Raw genomic sequence first — 14,797 nt, 5'->3', positions numbered from 1 at the left:
AACTTGCATTTATTCCTTTTAGATCATAAAAAATTGTAGAATTCATTTATTAATTATTCTCCCAAAGATATCATAGTCAGTCCTATCAAAAAGGAAAATAAATAAATAAGTAAATAAATGAATAAAACTCCTATTCTGTCTTTCACGCATTTCTCCTTCTTGTCATCTAGTGCCATGTAATATTTTTTTTTCCATTTTCAGAAATTCATCCCAAACCTTTGATCTTCTCGGTCCTCTTTTTTACATTGGTTTTGCATTCAAATTCTGGCATTTGCAGTCAAAGCGAAAGGTAGTATTAGACTATTAGTTTCATTTTTTTGCACTCCGATTCTTAGAGTTTGTATTTCTTGAATATGAATCTACAATACCCATAAAACTTGCCAAGCTTTTTGATTCAAGAGCTTTGTGAAAAATTTTTAGTAAACCATTTTTGACTGAGAGAGTAGGTTTAGGTATTTGGTATGGTGAATAGCAGTGGCCGACACCATGGAAGCTTAGTCAAAGTGGGGTCTTCTTGTCTGGTCCCTGTTTTGACCATTGTCTCTGAGCTCTAGTGCTTTTTCTTCAAGGCTCAGAGAAAACCCACAAAGACCAATGCCATGGAGACCCACTTGGTAAAAGAAATCTTAAACAAACCCTAAATTTTACTCCTCTTTCTTTTGTTAATCATTTTCTTACCTTACTTTATTTTGTCTCTTCCTTTGTCTTCTATTCCAATCGCTGTACATTTTATCCTTTTTCTGTTCATGCATTTTATTTTATTTTTTTTGTTATATTCGTTTTGCTATTTTTTTATTTTTTATTTGGGGGTTTGTTAAAAGTGCATTTTGTTTCCCAAGAAAGTTTGTCACTGTTTATGGCTTTTTATTTATCTGCTGCTTCTGTTGAACCTGTGGTTACCAACATGTCCTTGAATGTACCGGTTAATGCATGATGATTAAAGGGTCATTTATATTTCCAACTCAGGCAAGAAGAACCATTAAGTGGAATTTATGGTTTTCATTAGGTGGTGTTTGATCTTTGCCATTACTTTTTAAGTTTTGATTTTAGAGCAGTTAAAAGAAACTCTTATGGGTTTCACATATAATTTTTTGAAGCAAAGAAAGTATTTCATTATTCGAGAACCAGAAGGAGAAATATCATTCAGTAACAGATTAGAATGGCATAGTGGCCCCTCGGCAAACCATACAGTTACAAGGGAGCAAACTTTACTAAGGAGTGAGCCACCATATTTTTAGTCCTGGGTTGAAAACGAATAAATAAAAATTTCAATGCAGCAGACCTTTTATTTTATCACTCTTACATATCTCCTTCCATTGCCAGACATTCTTCGTTCCCCTGTAACATTTGAATTGCCTGAAGGGAGTCAGTATTTACATTGCAACTTCGAAAACCAAGCTACCAAGCTCCACAACAAACACCAACCTCTCCAACCTCTCCATAATAGCTTTGACCTCAGTTGATAGAGGTGAGATAAGCTGGCAAAGTAGGAAGAGACCAAGCTTCCAACAGGTTCCCATTACAGTCACGCATCACAGCTTATTCCCAATGTTGCATTTAGAGCTCCATCCAACATTAATTTGACTGCTGTATGACAAGGCTTCTTTCTCAAGAAGATAATCCTCATGGAACCAATGAACTTTCTCAGCAGCCATACTTGCCTGAACATTTTTTATCCCATTAACAATGTTATTGTGAGAATTCCACACTGCCCAGCACATAGAGCACATATTCTCCACTTCTTCAATCTTCAGAGTTTCCCCCAAAAAAAAAAAAGCCAAGTAAAAAATACCGATAAAGTCCCCATCAGTTGACGTCGGATATGTTGACAAATAAAGTCATGGAAAATTCTGTTTAGTTGATGGCAAATCAAAATTATAACTTTAGTTTAATTAAAAAAGAAGTCTGTTAACAGTAGATGTAATTCGGTTCCAGTAGAAGTGAAAGTAAAAAACAACCCTTCTCGCTTCTATGTAATTTGGTTACGTTTTTTCTATAGTTTAAATGCTACGTCAAGATGCCATGTTCAATTTAACATAACCTTTCACAAGTCAAATACTCAGTAAACACGTTTTGAGATAGCTGCAAATGTAATATTTATAAAGTCAAAAGCGTTTAGTTTATAATTATCATCATTATTTTATTGTTTTTATTAGGAGTTTATATGCTGGTTTGTTTATCTATTTATCTTTTTAATTCAGTTTTTGGATGTTTGTTTTATTCCAAAGATTGATCACAAATTAATAGTTCATACATTGGTATATAGTATCTAACTTTATATATACTTTCATTTGCTCTTTTAATACTACATTACATTTGATTGTTCACTTCTATGCCATGTTGTTTGCGATACTGCAACTAAATTGTTTTATCTGAAAAATTACTTTGAGTTCCTTTTGAATTTACACCACTCTGTTAAAAGATTCTGGTTCTCTGTTTTATTCGTTTCAAAGAAAAGTTTTGTTTAGAGATTCTAATTAATATTTTTCTTACTTCTTAGGGCCAGCCATGTGAAATTTGCGGTGGGGATGGCTATGCAGAATTAATTGCAACTTGCATTAAGTGCAATGTAACATCCGAACATGTGTATGTGTTTTTCCTCAGTGTGTAGATATGCCTGTGCATTTTATTTTATTTTTATGTATTTTCCTGTTTCTATCAACGTTGTCCACTAGAAACCATTGACCACGCTATGTTTATGGAAAGCAAGTTAAGTAATTCTGATCACCTCTACAAAATTGTACATGTTTTATTCAATACTTTGTTTATTGTTGGTTTGATCAGTTTCTTTTGCCAATTTTAACTAATTTTATTTTGTTATATAAAATGAACATTACTTAGGTAAGATGAGCAGATTAAACGTGTATGATTTTGAGAGTTTATTTTATTTTATTTTGTGTCCTTTTTTTAAATTATAGAATATTTTATTCAAGTTCCTCTTGGCATAGTTGTAAGCATGATACATTTTGACCTCCACTACCTCTTTGCTTAGCTGTAAGTTATAACTATAGTGCACTTTAATCATATTGCTTCATGGGTTACTAATTTATTGCTTCTGAATGTTCAGCTATTGCATGTTGAAAGTTCGAAAGGAGGGCCCGCATGATTGGGTTTGTGAATCATGTTCACCACCAGAATCCGCTAGGAAGGAAGAGGCATTCGGGTCACCCCATGTACTCCATGGTGATGGTGAGCAGTTATCTGCTCCAAGCAAAGTCCATAACACTTCAAGTTTACAAGCTCATTCGAAAAGGCCAAAACATGCTGCCACTAGCAAAGTGAAGTTCATACCTACTGAAGAAGTCATAAGGCTATCATCAGGAGGCACAACAAGGACTACTTTAAGCCCAAAACGTGGTTTTTCAAATTTTAAGGCATCTATGTGCCGAACGACTCCAATCAAGCCCAAAATTCTGACTCTAATATCCCCAGTCAAAAAGCGTCCAAGATATGGTAGCATGCGAATTCTCTCCCAGATTGATCAGCACACACCTCAAAACTTAAAAGAAACAAGAGGTGAGAAAACTTTTTCAGCTTAGTTTTGCTTATAAATGAGCTTGGAAGTGGCTTTTGGCTGACAAGTATTACTGAGATAGAGATGTACATAACATTCAATCATTCATCGTTGCTGGAAGATTTTGATTGTGCACTCCTTCCATATTTATTAAAGATAGTTCTTATGGGGACATGGCGATTAAACTTGTTTAGCCTGAATTTTCCTGTTTTGAAGATGACAATTTGAAAGCCTGATTTGGTGTAAGCTTAGATTTGAATATCATGCAAGCTTAATGTAGAACAGATACAATGAGGATAAAATAGTTAGTTGATAGTTTTGAGTTTCCAGTTCATCATTTTGAAGCAGACTATAATTATTTGTTTGTCCCTTGATTCGTGCTGCTTTGTGTATTGAGGTTCTTTTTTGTGTAAATGTATTCTGATTTGAGTGATATGCCAAAGTCTTGTGTTTTATAGTTGTCCTAAGTGGGTTTTATCATATGCTATTGGTCACTTGTGTCTGTCTCAGAAACAAAGGCTCCTGCTTATGCAAAAGAATATGAGTCTAAGAAAGAGTTAAATGCTGTTTTGCCTGCCAAAGAAGTCAACTCTACTAAAGCCAATGAAGAGAAGGGTACCAACAATGCATCATCTGCAACCTCAAAATCAATACGCTGTCTATCCATGACCAGTACGGGCAAGCTTTTTCTTTTTGTCATTAAATGATCAGAGTTTAAAGTCTTTAATTTGAATTGGTTGAAGTAATGTATTATGAGCAAATCTTGGTAAATATTATGCCAGGAAATATGTATATAATTTGATCCTTTTGTTGAAATTGGAGTTGATAAATCTGTTCCATGCATTTTGCATAAAACCTATATCTCAAAATACGTAATATTTAACAGATACAGCATACAACTTTTTGTATTCAATATTGGAGATTGTATGAAATTAACATTATGGATCCCTTGGAATACATTGCAAAGTTAATGGAGTCAATTACTTGTTTTATAACTGTACATGCTGTACTAGTTAGCTTTTATGTTTAATTGGGGCGTAAAACTCATAAGAAGGGGTCTTTAGAGTATTCTACTTTTACATGGACGTCTCAGTTGATTCATCTTGGCTAATAATAATCCTACTAACCTTCTAAACAAATGACCCAATTAGTTTTCAGAAGTTGACTTATATTGAAACTGAAAGTGTCAGGCATGAAGCTGAATGAGGGTGGATGCCTTAGTTTCTGCAGTAGATTTAAAAACTTCAAGGATGAAGGTGGTGAATTCTTCAAAAAAAATCAGCTTTTCTACCTTCAACAGGCAACTTCATGTTAGCATCCAAGGAAGAAAGCCTATATTCTTGTTGTCTTTATTTTACATTGTTCACTATAAATTTGGAGATTCTTTTTTCTTTTTTTCCTTTCTGTCTGTCTTTGGGTTTAAGGAAACCTTGAAGCTAAAATATGTCTAGGCAAATTGTTTTTATTTTATTTAGTGGCAATTGGAAAAAATAAATTCTTTGGAATCCCATTATAATTTATAAGTTAATGTAACTGCTATTGTTAAAATACATGGAGAGTGGTATTATCTTTTCATTTTATTAGAATTTTATTCTAGTTGAGATTGTCTTGCCTTACGATATGCTAAATAATGGTGCAGAATCTGCTATTATCATCATTGCAGGGAAAAGGGCTGCTGTAGCATCCATAAGAGAGCTTGTTTGTTTATTTTATCTATGTTCATTGATATCTATAATTTATTTCAAGAGAATAAAGGAGAAATGTGGTATCACTTTATTTATTTATTTATTCATTTTATCTATCTACATTGGCAAATGATAAATGCACCCTTCGTTTGTTGGTTAAGTTTTTTGTTTGATATGTAAAATATATTTGGATTGATCTGTGTTTATTTGATAATGTAGAACCTTTGCTAATTGTTGCACATATGTTTAGGTCGTAACATATTTAATGCTGCTGAACAAAAGAATGCGGATTTTGAAGAAAAGCACCTGGCAAATATTTTGCCTTTTCTTCATGTATATCGTACTTATTTTCCTGCACTGAGGGTTACTTGGAAGTGGGTAACTTATCTCTTCAGTATATTATTTGTAATTAACTTGTTATGATGCTGCTGCTAAAAATGAACCTCAAGTGTCCACTTGTTTGTGACTAATCATATTTTGAGTACAAAAGCAACTATGGACCTACGATGTCAGTGATACATATCCTTAAAACCTAGTAATTTTTCATACTTGTGGACGAGACCTAAGGGCTCTTTTTCTTAAGCTACAAATAAATTTTACTAGGGGACAGAAAAGACAGAATTTTGTTTTTGATCTTTAACATTTGTGATTTGATATTCTTATTTATTACCGTGCAACAAAATGGAGTGATTGCTAGCTTGTTGACAGAATAAAAATTTCACATAGATGATAAAGCACAATACTTCAAGTTTAGATTTTTATAGGAACAATGTCTTCTACTAAAGTTTCACTTGCTATTGGGAATGAAGTTTCATGATTATATAAGTGTTGTATTTCAAAATATTTTATTTGTTACAATTTTGTATTATCTCTTGTTGGTTTTTGTTGTCAATTTTGGTAACTTGTTATACTCTGTTATGAAAACATCTTAAAACCGAAATTTATCGGGCATATTTATTCCTCAACGTGGTATTAGAACAGCCATAATTTGCATTTTCAGTCTCCTATATTGCTCAGACCTGCAGATGTTTAAAGTGTGGGTATGAATGATTATTATTATTATTTTTAAGAATTCCATGTATTTGGAATGTCTGATATGATAATCGAAGTGAACATTCATTGTAATATAAATGCCATCATTCTCATTATCTTCATCCTCGTATGAACAAGTCTTCTACTTCCTCTTTTTCATTAAACGGCAGTGCTAAGAATGATCCAGACAAAGGAGTAATGTTTCTATCTAATTTATATGTATTGCAAATAATTGTATTGTGTGATACATTAGGAAATGCCAAATGTATTGTATATTGGACAATATGTTGCAGTTATTGTCTGATATGTTACACATCATTGTTCGCCAAAAATGTTATGTATTGTCTGATATGGTATTATTTTGGTTTAAACTCCAAAAGCAGAGATCCAATAGACTAGTACCTTTATTGAAAGTTCTATCTTTATTTAGGGGAAGCTTCATTCTTGGTATGGATACAAGTGGGGAATCTCTTGGTGCATACCAGGCACAACCTCCTAGCAGAGTTCATCGGAAAGCCTATAAGTTCGCACAAACTATGCCTCCAGTCCTCCATTTTAAGCTGCTTCCTCAGTTTGAACTTCTTCGGAACAATTGTCTTGATCTTCAAGATATAGCACTTTACTTTTTCCCTGTTGATGACATTGAAAGGTCTGTTGCGGGTTATTATATTTGGGCTTGAATTTTGACATGTGTTGCTAAAAAAATTATCAGACATTTCTTCTGTTGATTTGTAGATCGGGTCAGAACCAAGAGTGGTTGTTTGAGCACATGGAGATCCAAAATTTAATGATGAGAAGTTGCGTTGAGGATGTTGAGTTGCTAATATTTACATCTAAACAGCTGAATGTAGATTCTCAGAGTAAGTGTTTGGTTTATATAGCATTTTATAATTATAGACTTCCTGTGTACATATATATAGGATTTTGCTACAGAGGGCAGTTGGGTGCAGGTGCTTAAAAAATTTGCATGCCTATCCTTAAAAGGACTGGCATTGGCCACCTTCCATAGCAAAACCCCACGCATATATTGCGGTGGCCTAGACTTTGTTTTTAGAGCATGCAATTTGATTTTTTTGTTGGGCAATTGATAGAAAAATCCTACGTTCATTTTTGATCTTGAGGATTAGTGTTGGTTCTTGGTATATTGGTCTATGTGTTAACATTAGCAAGAACTTCTATAAATTATTGAGGAAGATAATGCTAAGATGTTGTAAAATAAACTTTCTTGGCTGCAATTATAGGATACGAAAAAAAAGTAAAATAAAATAATAGAAGTATCGGAATTTTGTCGAGTTATTACCCGCTTCAATTTGAATATCCATATTGAAGCTTTGATCATTTGATAGTTCATTGTCTTTACTATGTCAGGCTAAAGGACAAATAGCTTGGTAACTTCATGATCGATATATTCCTTCATGCAGTTATACTATTTTACAATTGTTAATTCGAGTGCAACCTGATATGTTGGTAAAGTCTCAAAGAGGTTGTAAAAGAAACTTGAGATCCAATCCTGATAAGTTGAGATGGATGGATATGGGAGTGTGTTACCTCTCATTCTGTCACATATTGTTGCCTCCAGATATAGTGCCATTAGCACAATTATATTCATGCTATTTATTCAGGGACTTTCTTATGGCTATTTATTGATAGAAATATCATATAAACAAGTTTGAAGTTTCTACCAAGTGCTCGTAATCCATTATGTAAAGTTGCTTCTTTGAATAACCTTTCATCATTTTGAGTGGTTTGATTATGAATTCAAATGCAAGGAGTCTGCTTTATATTTGAAAATTCAAAATTAGAAATATACATATATATATATATATATATACACCTGTTTTTCCTCCAGCAAACAACATAGCTGTTGCTTAGATCTTTTTGTGTTTGTTTCTTTTGTTTTAGGAGACTTGTAGTTGTTGAATTTGGTATAGTGTAATAGGTGGCTTTTCTAGTTTTCATAGATCCATGATGGCTTTGTTGGAGTACTTGAAATTCTGTTTTTCCAGATGTTATGATGATGTTAAAAACAGAAAGGTTTCTTTTTGGAGTCTTCCGTAGTGTTCAAACGGTGCATGATAAGTTCCCTATTCCTACTGCTTCAAAGGAGCTCCCTTTTCCTACTCCGCAATGTGTATCTGATGATCGAGTAAACTCAGATGACAGTAGAACTGTTGACATGGAAATTGACATGTTAGGTGGGAAGAATGTGGGAACGCTTGATGTAATTGCTAGGAAAGAACCATCCACCCAAACAAGCACTGGACCAGGCAATGGTTCAGAGATCCAGAGTTGATGGGATCTGTAAACCATCCTTAGGTAATAGAAATCCTTGTTAATCGAAATAATATCTTCTTATATTTACCTTTTTTTTAATTTGTATTGTTTATTGTTTTAACAGGAAACTTCAAATTACCTGAGAACAGATTTTGTTATTACTTTTTCTCTCCCTTTCCAGACATATTAAATGTATCTACTCAAGAAGGGAAACAAAAATGATAATCAAAGTTCATTCCTTGGTATCGTAACGGAAGATCAAATAGTGTGCTGTACCTTGATGAGGGTCGCTACTGGTTCGTTTGAAGTGATGGTGCGCATAAGAGCATGGTTAAATTTTTAGATGCATGGATTATGTCTTGTTATAGAAGATGGGTTTATTTTGATGACAGTTTTTATAGCAATGTACAAACTGGGTACTAACTGAAATAGGAAAATATGTACATGGGTGATATACGAGAGCTTGCTATATACATAGTCCGGTCTACTTCCTAATAGAACCGTTATATGAATAGTGGGAAAATATTCATAACATCAGAACCTTTTGGAGTCTACTCACTATTATTATTACCAATGTTGTTAAGTCCAATGAGAAGTGTAATCATAAGAGATGATTTCAATAATTATCAATAAAAGTTAATTTATTATAATCATATAAAATATTAAAGCATTCTATAAATAGCATTCTAGAAATAAAATTTTTAATGAGAATATATGTAAATTGTCAAATTTATAAATTATTATAATTTTTAAATCTTTTGGCACAATTAATATGATAATAATTTTTAGATAACCATTAATTTTACATAAAAATTCACTTATAAAATATATTTAAGTTTAAGTTTGTTTTATCTGAAAAAATAAAAAATATATATATTAGAACTTGTATAATACATGTGTAAATAAAATTATCATTTAATTTAAAATAATTATGCATGAAATAACTTTCAACTTTGAAATATACTATTAATGAACTTATTCACTTTTTCACAAAATTCTTAGCGTGTAGCATTGTCTTTAACAACATCAATTATATTTTCAACAAAATGGACAAAAAAAATATCGATTATAGAAACATAAATCATCGCATAATCGACTTTATATTTACCAAATAATTTATATTCATCATGTTCAATGGCATTTAAAATATCTTCAATTTGAAGATAAAATTTTATATTAGAAAATCTTCATCTATAACATCTATAACATTAGATTTTCGCATAATGTTTATATCTATGTGTATATATATATTTTTTTTCTATACTTTTCCTTCCTTTTTTTTTTTTCACTTTTGTTCTTCTATGTATTTTTTAACCTTTATTTATAGAGTTGTTAGACTTTCAATAAACATAATTTTGAATTTCAATTTTTTACTTTTAAATTTTGATTCTTGAAATTTATATTTTGAAATAAAAATTTAAAATATATCTTTATCTCTCCATTAAAATATAAATTTCAAACATACTTTATTTTCCTATATAAAAGATTTAATTTGATTAGATAAAGAATTCGATTTAAATGTAATAATTGTATTTCCATAAATCTCTTATGTATCTAATATATTTTTTCTTTTAATTTAAGGGATATTTCCTTTTAATAACACAATTATTTTCATTAAATCTTATATGTCATTATTTCTATTTACAATTATTTGTACTATATATAAAATATTTTATCTTGTAAATATTACTCAAATCTTGTATAAATATGTATATTTATGATTAATAAAAGTCATATCTTAACATATTTTTCAAAAAAAAATCTTTAATTATCTTTTATATTAAATAATTTAATATTGAATATTAAACATAAAAATTATAGATAGTTATTAATTTTTTAATTTAAATTTAATAAATATCATTATCATCTAAGTTTATCCATTCTTTATATTCAAGAATATAACAATACACTTATAAAAATAATTAAATAGTAGACAAATTATTTAATAATATTATTATTCTTGTTAATAAAATAAAATTAATACTGGATAGCAATCAAGATTCGAGATTGAATAAGATTACAAAAATCAACTCAGTCATAATTACAAATCAAATTAACGGTTATTAGTCTTATTCAATTTTCATTATATTGTATAGTTACCAAAAAAATTTACATTACCTTAAACCCTAAACCCAAAGCATAAAAATATTCAATTATATTTTTAAATACGAAATCCACATTTTATATAAAGTCGATTTTATATTGCTTCATATTATTGAAACCTTGTCCTATATATACATATATACATATATAAGTACATTTTGAGCACTTTTGAAAACTATTGAAAAAAATGTATTATTCGCTTTAAATGTCTAATAAAAAGATTAATTTCATTATTAATTACCATATATTAATCTTTTTATTTTCTAATGAAATTACATTTATTACATATCCATATATAAATATATAATTATCGTATGGATTTTTTTTTTATAAAATATCCTTAATAATAAAAATATTTATTATTATTATTATTATTATTATTATTATTATTATTATTATTATTATTATATATAATCTTATCTTTAAAAAATTTAAAAAGAAATCAGATAAGGAGAAAAAAATTTATCTTGCCAAGTTTCATTCCATCACCAAAAATAAAATCTTCGTACCCACATATTATGGAAATTTTCAAATATTAAGATCAAATTTCTTTTTTTTTTTAAAGCTTTATAAAGATCGTGAAATTTTTATTTGTGAAAATATTATTTATGTAAATTATTTGTGGAGATATTATTTATATAATTTATGCTAAAATTGTTGTACACATTATTGTAAATATTTATAACCAAATCTTGATAATACCCACATAATATGGAAATTTTCAAAAATTAAGATCAAATTATTCCTTTTAAGTTTTATAAAGATTGTAAAATTTTTCAAACAATTTTATTTTTGGACTTTTAATTTTTTTTGTAATGCTTTTGGACGGAAATAAAATGAATTTAAAGATGATATATGGCAATGACTTTAAGATTGTGGAATTTTTAAGGCATTTTTTTTTTTTGGGTAATGAATTTGGACGGAAATAGAATGAATATGAGGATGACAAGTGACAAAAATTTTTGCTCACTATCTTACTTTTATATAATTATATAGATAAGGTGAGTAAATCAACATCCAAATTAGTAGGTTATAAGAAAAGTATATATGGTTTAAAAGAATTGTTACATTATGTTTTTATTTTTATTTTTATTTTTTAATGGGTTCTGAAGTGTTTCAAAAGTTTGGCTAACTATCTTTTTCTTTTTTAGGTGATAGACTAACTATCTATTTTAGCATAAAGAGTGAGACAGAGAACTATGATAAGGTCATGTATCTTTTTGGCAATGTGATACTGAAGGTTACATAAATTCACTAGAACCAAAAAAGCAAAGCTTAGGTATTATTTCGTATTTTTCCAAAAAAAATCATAAATATAAAAAAAAAATAGAAAAAACGAATGTGGAAAGGGAATGGGATAGATGAGTAAAATTGCTATAAAAGAATCCTTGGCTTTTCCCAAAAATGGATAGAGGAATAAACATTTTGCAAGTAAAAGTCAAATAAGAAACCAAAGGAAAGACAGATATTAAAACAACTATTTTAATTTCACTTATTTATTTGAAAAAGCATGTCAACTATTTATTTGAAAAAGAACGTGACCACAAGCAGAGTGCCCTTGAAAAGCAAAATATGCATAGACATGTGATTATTGATATATTGATAATACATACATAACACTTGGGTAATAGGCCATTTTTGTGTTTTACCAAAGAATATATAAAGGTCATTCACAGGTCACACACAACATAAATATATATGTACGTTAACCCCTTTCTCCCCAGAGCTACTTCTTAGTGGTTTCTGATAACCTAGCCTACACCTCTGTGGTGTTCATTATAAGCTATTCCTTTGGGCCTAGAATGAAGGAAAGCCATAAGATCCTTGTGAATAATGAAGTCCCACAACTCGAGCTAGTGGCAGATGAAGAGAGTTCCCATCATCTCTCCCAACCAAGATTGGTGGGAAAGGTGATGTCTAATAAACACATCAAGAAAAAAGTGGTTCAATCAATTATCTGCTGAGTCTGGTTTACCAATGATCTGGTGCAGATTGAGCTATTGCAACCAAATATCTTCTTATTTTGTTTTAAGATGGTTGCTGATAGAAACAAAATTTGGAGGCAGAGACCATGGTCCATTGATGGAGCACACCTTGTCTTGAGAGAATGGAAGCAGGTGTCCTCCTTTGATGAATTGAATTTTAGTTTTTCTATCACGGACTCCCCTTGTAGTTCATGATAAGGGATAGTGCTTTGGGGGTCCCTTTCAAGAGGTTTTGCAGTGCGAATTTACCTCCAGAACTAATATGATTGGAATGAAATACATGCGTATTCAAGTTGAGGTAGATATTTCCAAGCCTCTCCCAATAGGTTTTTTCCATAATATTGGAAAATGAGGTACTTAGGTCCAATTTGCTTATGAACGGCTGGCAAAATTTTGCTATGCATGTGGTAAAGTAGGACGTGAAAAAAATTCCTATCCTAAGCCTCTAGTTGATGATAAAACTCTTAAAGGAGACCAATTTGGCCCTTGGTTACTGGCTGAAGCAAACGCGTTCATGGGTGTTATAGAAGGTAATCTTTTGAGAAAAGTCGAACTACCTAGAGTAAGATCTTCGATACCTTCTCATGGATGTAAATCCCGATACTAAGAATAAAGTGTTCCTATGAAGGCTAGAGGAAAAGACTTGAATGACTCTTAGTTGGAGTCTAAGGAGGAAGGTGAGTGAACTTAGGCATGTTTGACTCCAGGTGGGACTTCCGAGGTGTTACAGGATGTAGGAAACGGTAGCAAGCTCCTATTAGAGAAGGACATATGGATACTTCCTTGGGTCTAAGGGCACAACCTACAAGCTATGATGTTACATCATAGTAGGATACTGTGTCAGAAAAATCAGAGTAAGTTTTTGAATTTGGAAAGAAGGTGGAATTTTTTCCCTTTAAATTTACCACTGAAAAGAAAGAGGGTGGAGCAACCTCTCATGAACCGGCCCATGACTTGGAGCCCAACACCACAACTAGATTGGGGCAAAAAATAATCGAGCCTCCCTTTATGTGTGCCATCTGAAAAAAAAAAAAAAAAGAACAACAGAAAAAAGAAAAAGGGAAGCCCGCAGATCCCCAACTAAGGCCTTTAATTTCAAAAGGAGGCTTAGCATAGTTATTAAGGAAGTGTGTGACTCATTTGGGTTGGATGTAGAACCACCTATTAATACTTCTTCATATAGTTCCACGAATCTAGTACGAGCCTCTTCCCTCTCACCTAGATTGAAAGAAGATACTGAGTTCGAAACAAAGTCTTATTCCCCTAAAATTAAACTAAAAGATTTAGGAAGGGGGATTAGGAATCTGGATAGTCCTCTGGGAAGGACTAACAATGAGGGAGAGTCATCCATTTTGGGTAGTCTTATGGCTGAGGAGGCGGGCCTCATCATGCCCCCCACATCATCATGAATGTTAACTCTTGGAACTATCATGGTCTTCGAAGAGTCTCAGTAGTGCAAGGTATAAAGAGCCTCGTTAAGAAATCTTCCTCCCTCGGTTTATTCCTCATTGAAACCAAAGCATATGGAGTCAGCATGTTGAAAATTGCAAGAGGATTACCTTTTGATGTTAATCAAAGAGCAGGGAGTTGGCTCTTGTTTGGAAATCAGAATTAGGCTAGTTAGTTATTTATAAGTCTAAATGAATTATTGGTGTGTCTACCATTCTTCCAAATGTGTTAATTTGTAGTTGTTGGTTCTGCTATTGCCCAACAGAGAGATCACTAGGAGGGAGTTTTTGGTTGGAATTGGTTGAGGTGGTTAGTTTAGATAGTGACATCCATACATGGGGGATTTCAATGATATTACTTTTCAAGAAGAAAAATATGGAGGAAGAAAATGACTAGTAAATCAAACTTTTTCTTAAGGAACTTCATGTCTGAGTTAGGTGTTTTTGACTTTAAGTTTAGTGGGACCATCTACACCTGGTGCTAGCAATGTCAACGGGGCGGGATGAAGCCATTTTTTAAAATCCCATCTATGTCGCTACGGGAAATTTTCCGTCCCTTCCCAATAGTTTTCCTTGTTTCTTTAGAGGTGGGGTGGGGATGGGAATTTCTCAATTGGGGATGGGGCAACCCATTCTCTGCATCGCTATCCCGTTTTTTTTTTTTATAATGGATATACTTTTTTTTTTTTGAGAAATTTATATAAAAAAAATTTCTTTTATAAGGCCTACGTACATACAATTGACTAACTAAAAAAC

The 14,797-nt window shown here is 31.5% G+C and overlaps 1 protein-coding gene across 3 annotated transcripts; it reads left to right on the top strand.

Moving 5' to 3' along the window:
- Positions 1-260: 260 nt before the first annotated feature.
- LOC107419089 (PHD finger-containing protein 6) lies at positions 261-9,141 on the top strand. 3 transcript variants are annotated; one of them, XM_060814254.1, is made up of 9 exons: positions 261-614; positions 2,501-2,586; positions 3,068-3,516; positions 4,025-4,186; positions 5,450-5,573; positions 6,662-6,880; positions 6,967-7,091; positions 8,280-8,547; positions 8,630-9,141. In XM_060814254.1, the coding sequence occupies exons 1-8, from the start codon at positions 600-602 to the stop codon at positions 8,522-8,524; spliced, it is 1,425 nt and encodes a 474-aa protein (XP_060670237.1). In that variant the 5' UTR covers positions 261-599; the 3' UTR covers positions 8,525-8,547; positions 8,630-9,141. The 3 variants fall into 3 exon arrangements, with proteins under 3 accessions (XP_060670237.1, XP_060670236.1, XP_048329114.2); XM_060814253.1 differs by having other exon boundaries at positions 8,238-8,547; positions 8,687-9,141; XM_048473157.2 differs by having other exon boundaries at positions 262-614; positions 8,238-8,547.
- The last annotated feature ends 5,656 nt before the right edge of the window (positions 9,142-14,797 follow it).

This window comes from Ziziphus jujuba, chromosome 2 (assembly GCF_031755915.1).
Source record: "Ziziphus jujuba cultivar Dongzao chromosome 2, ASM3175591v1".
In the NCBI taxonomy this organism is placed as follows: Eukaryota; Viridiplantae; Streptophyta; class Magnoliopsida; order Rosales; family Rhamnaceae; genus Ziziphus; species Ziziphus jujuba.
The sequence above is the reverse complement of the archived record's forward strand: the minus strand, read 5'-3'. Positions and strand labels throughout refer to the sequence as shown.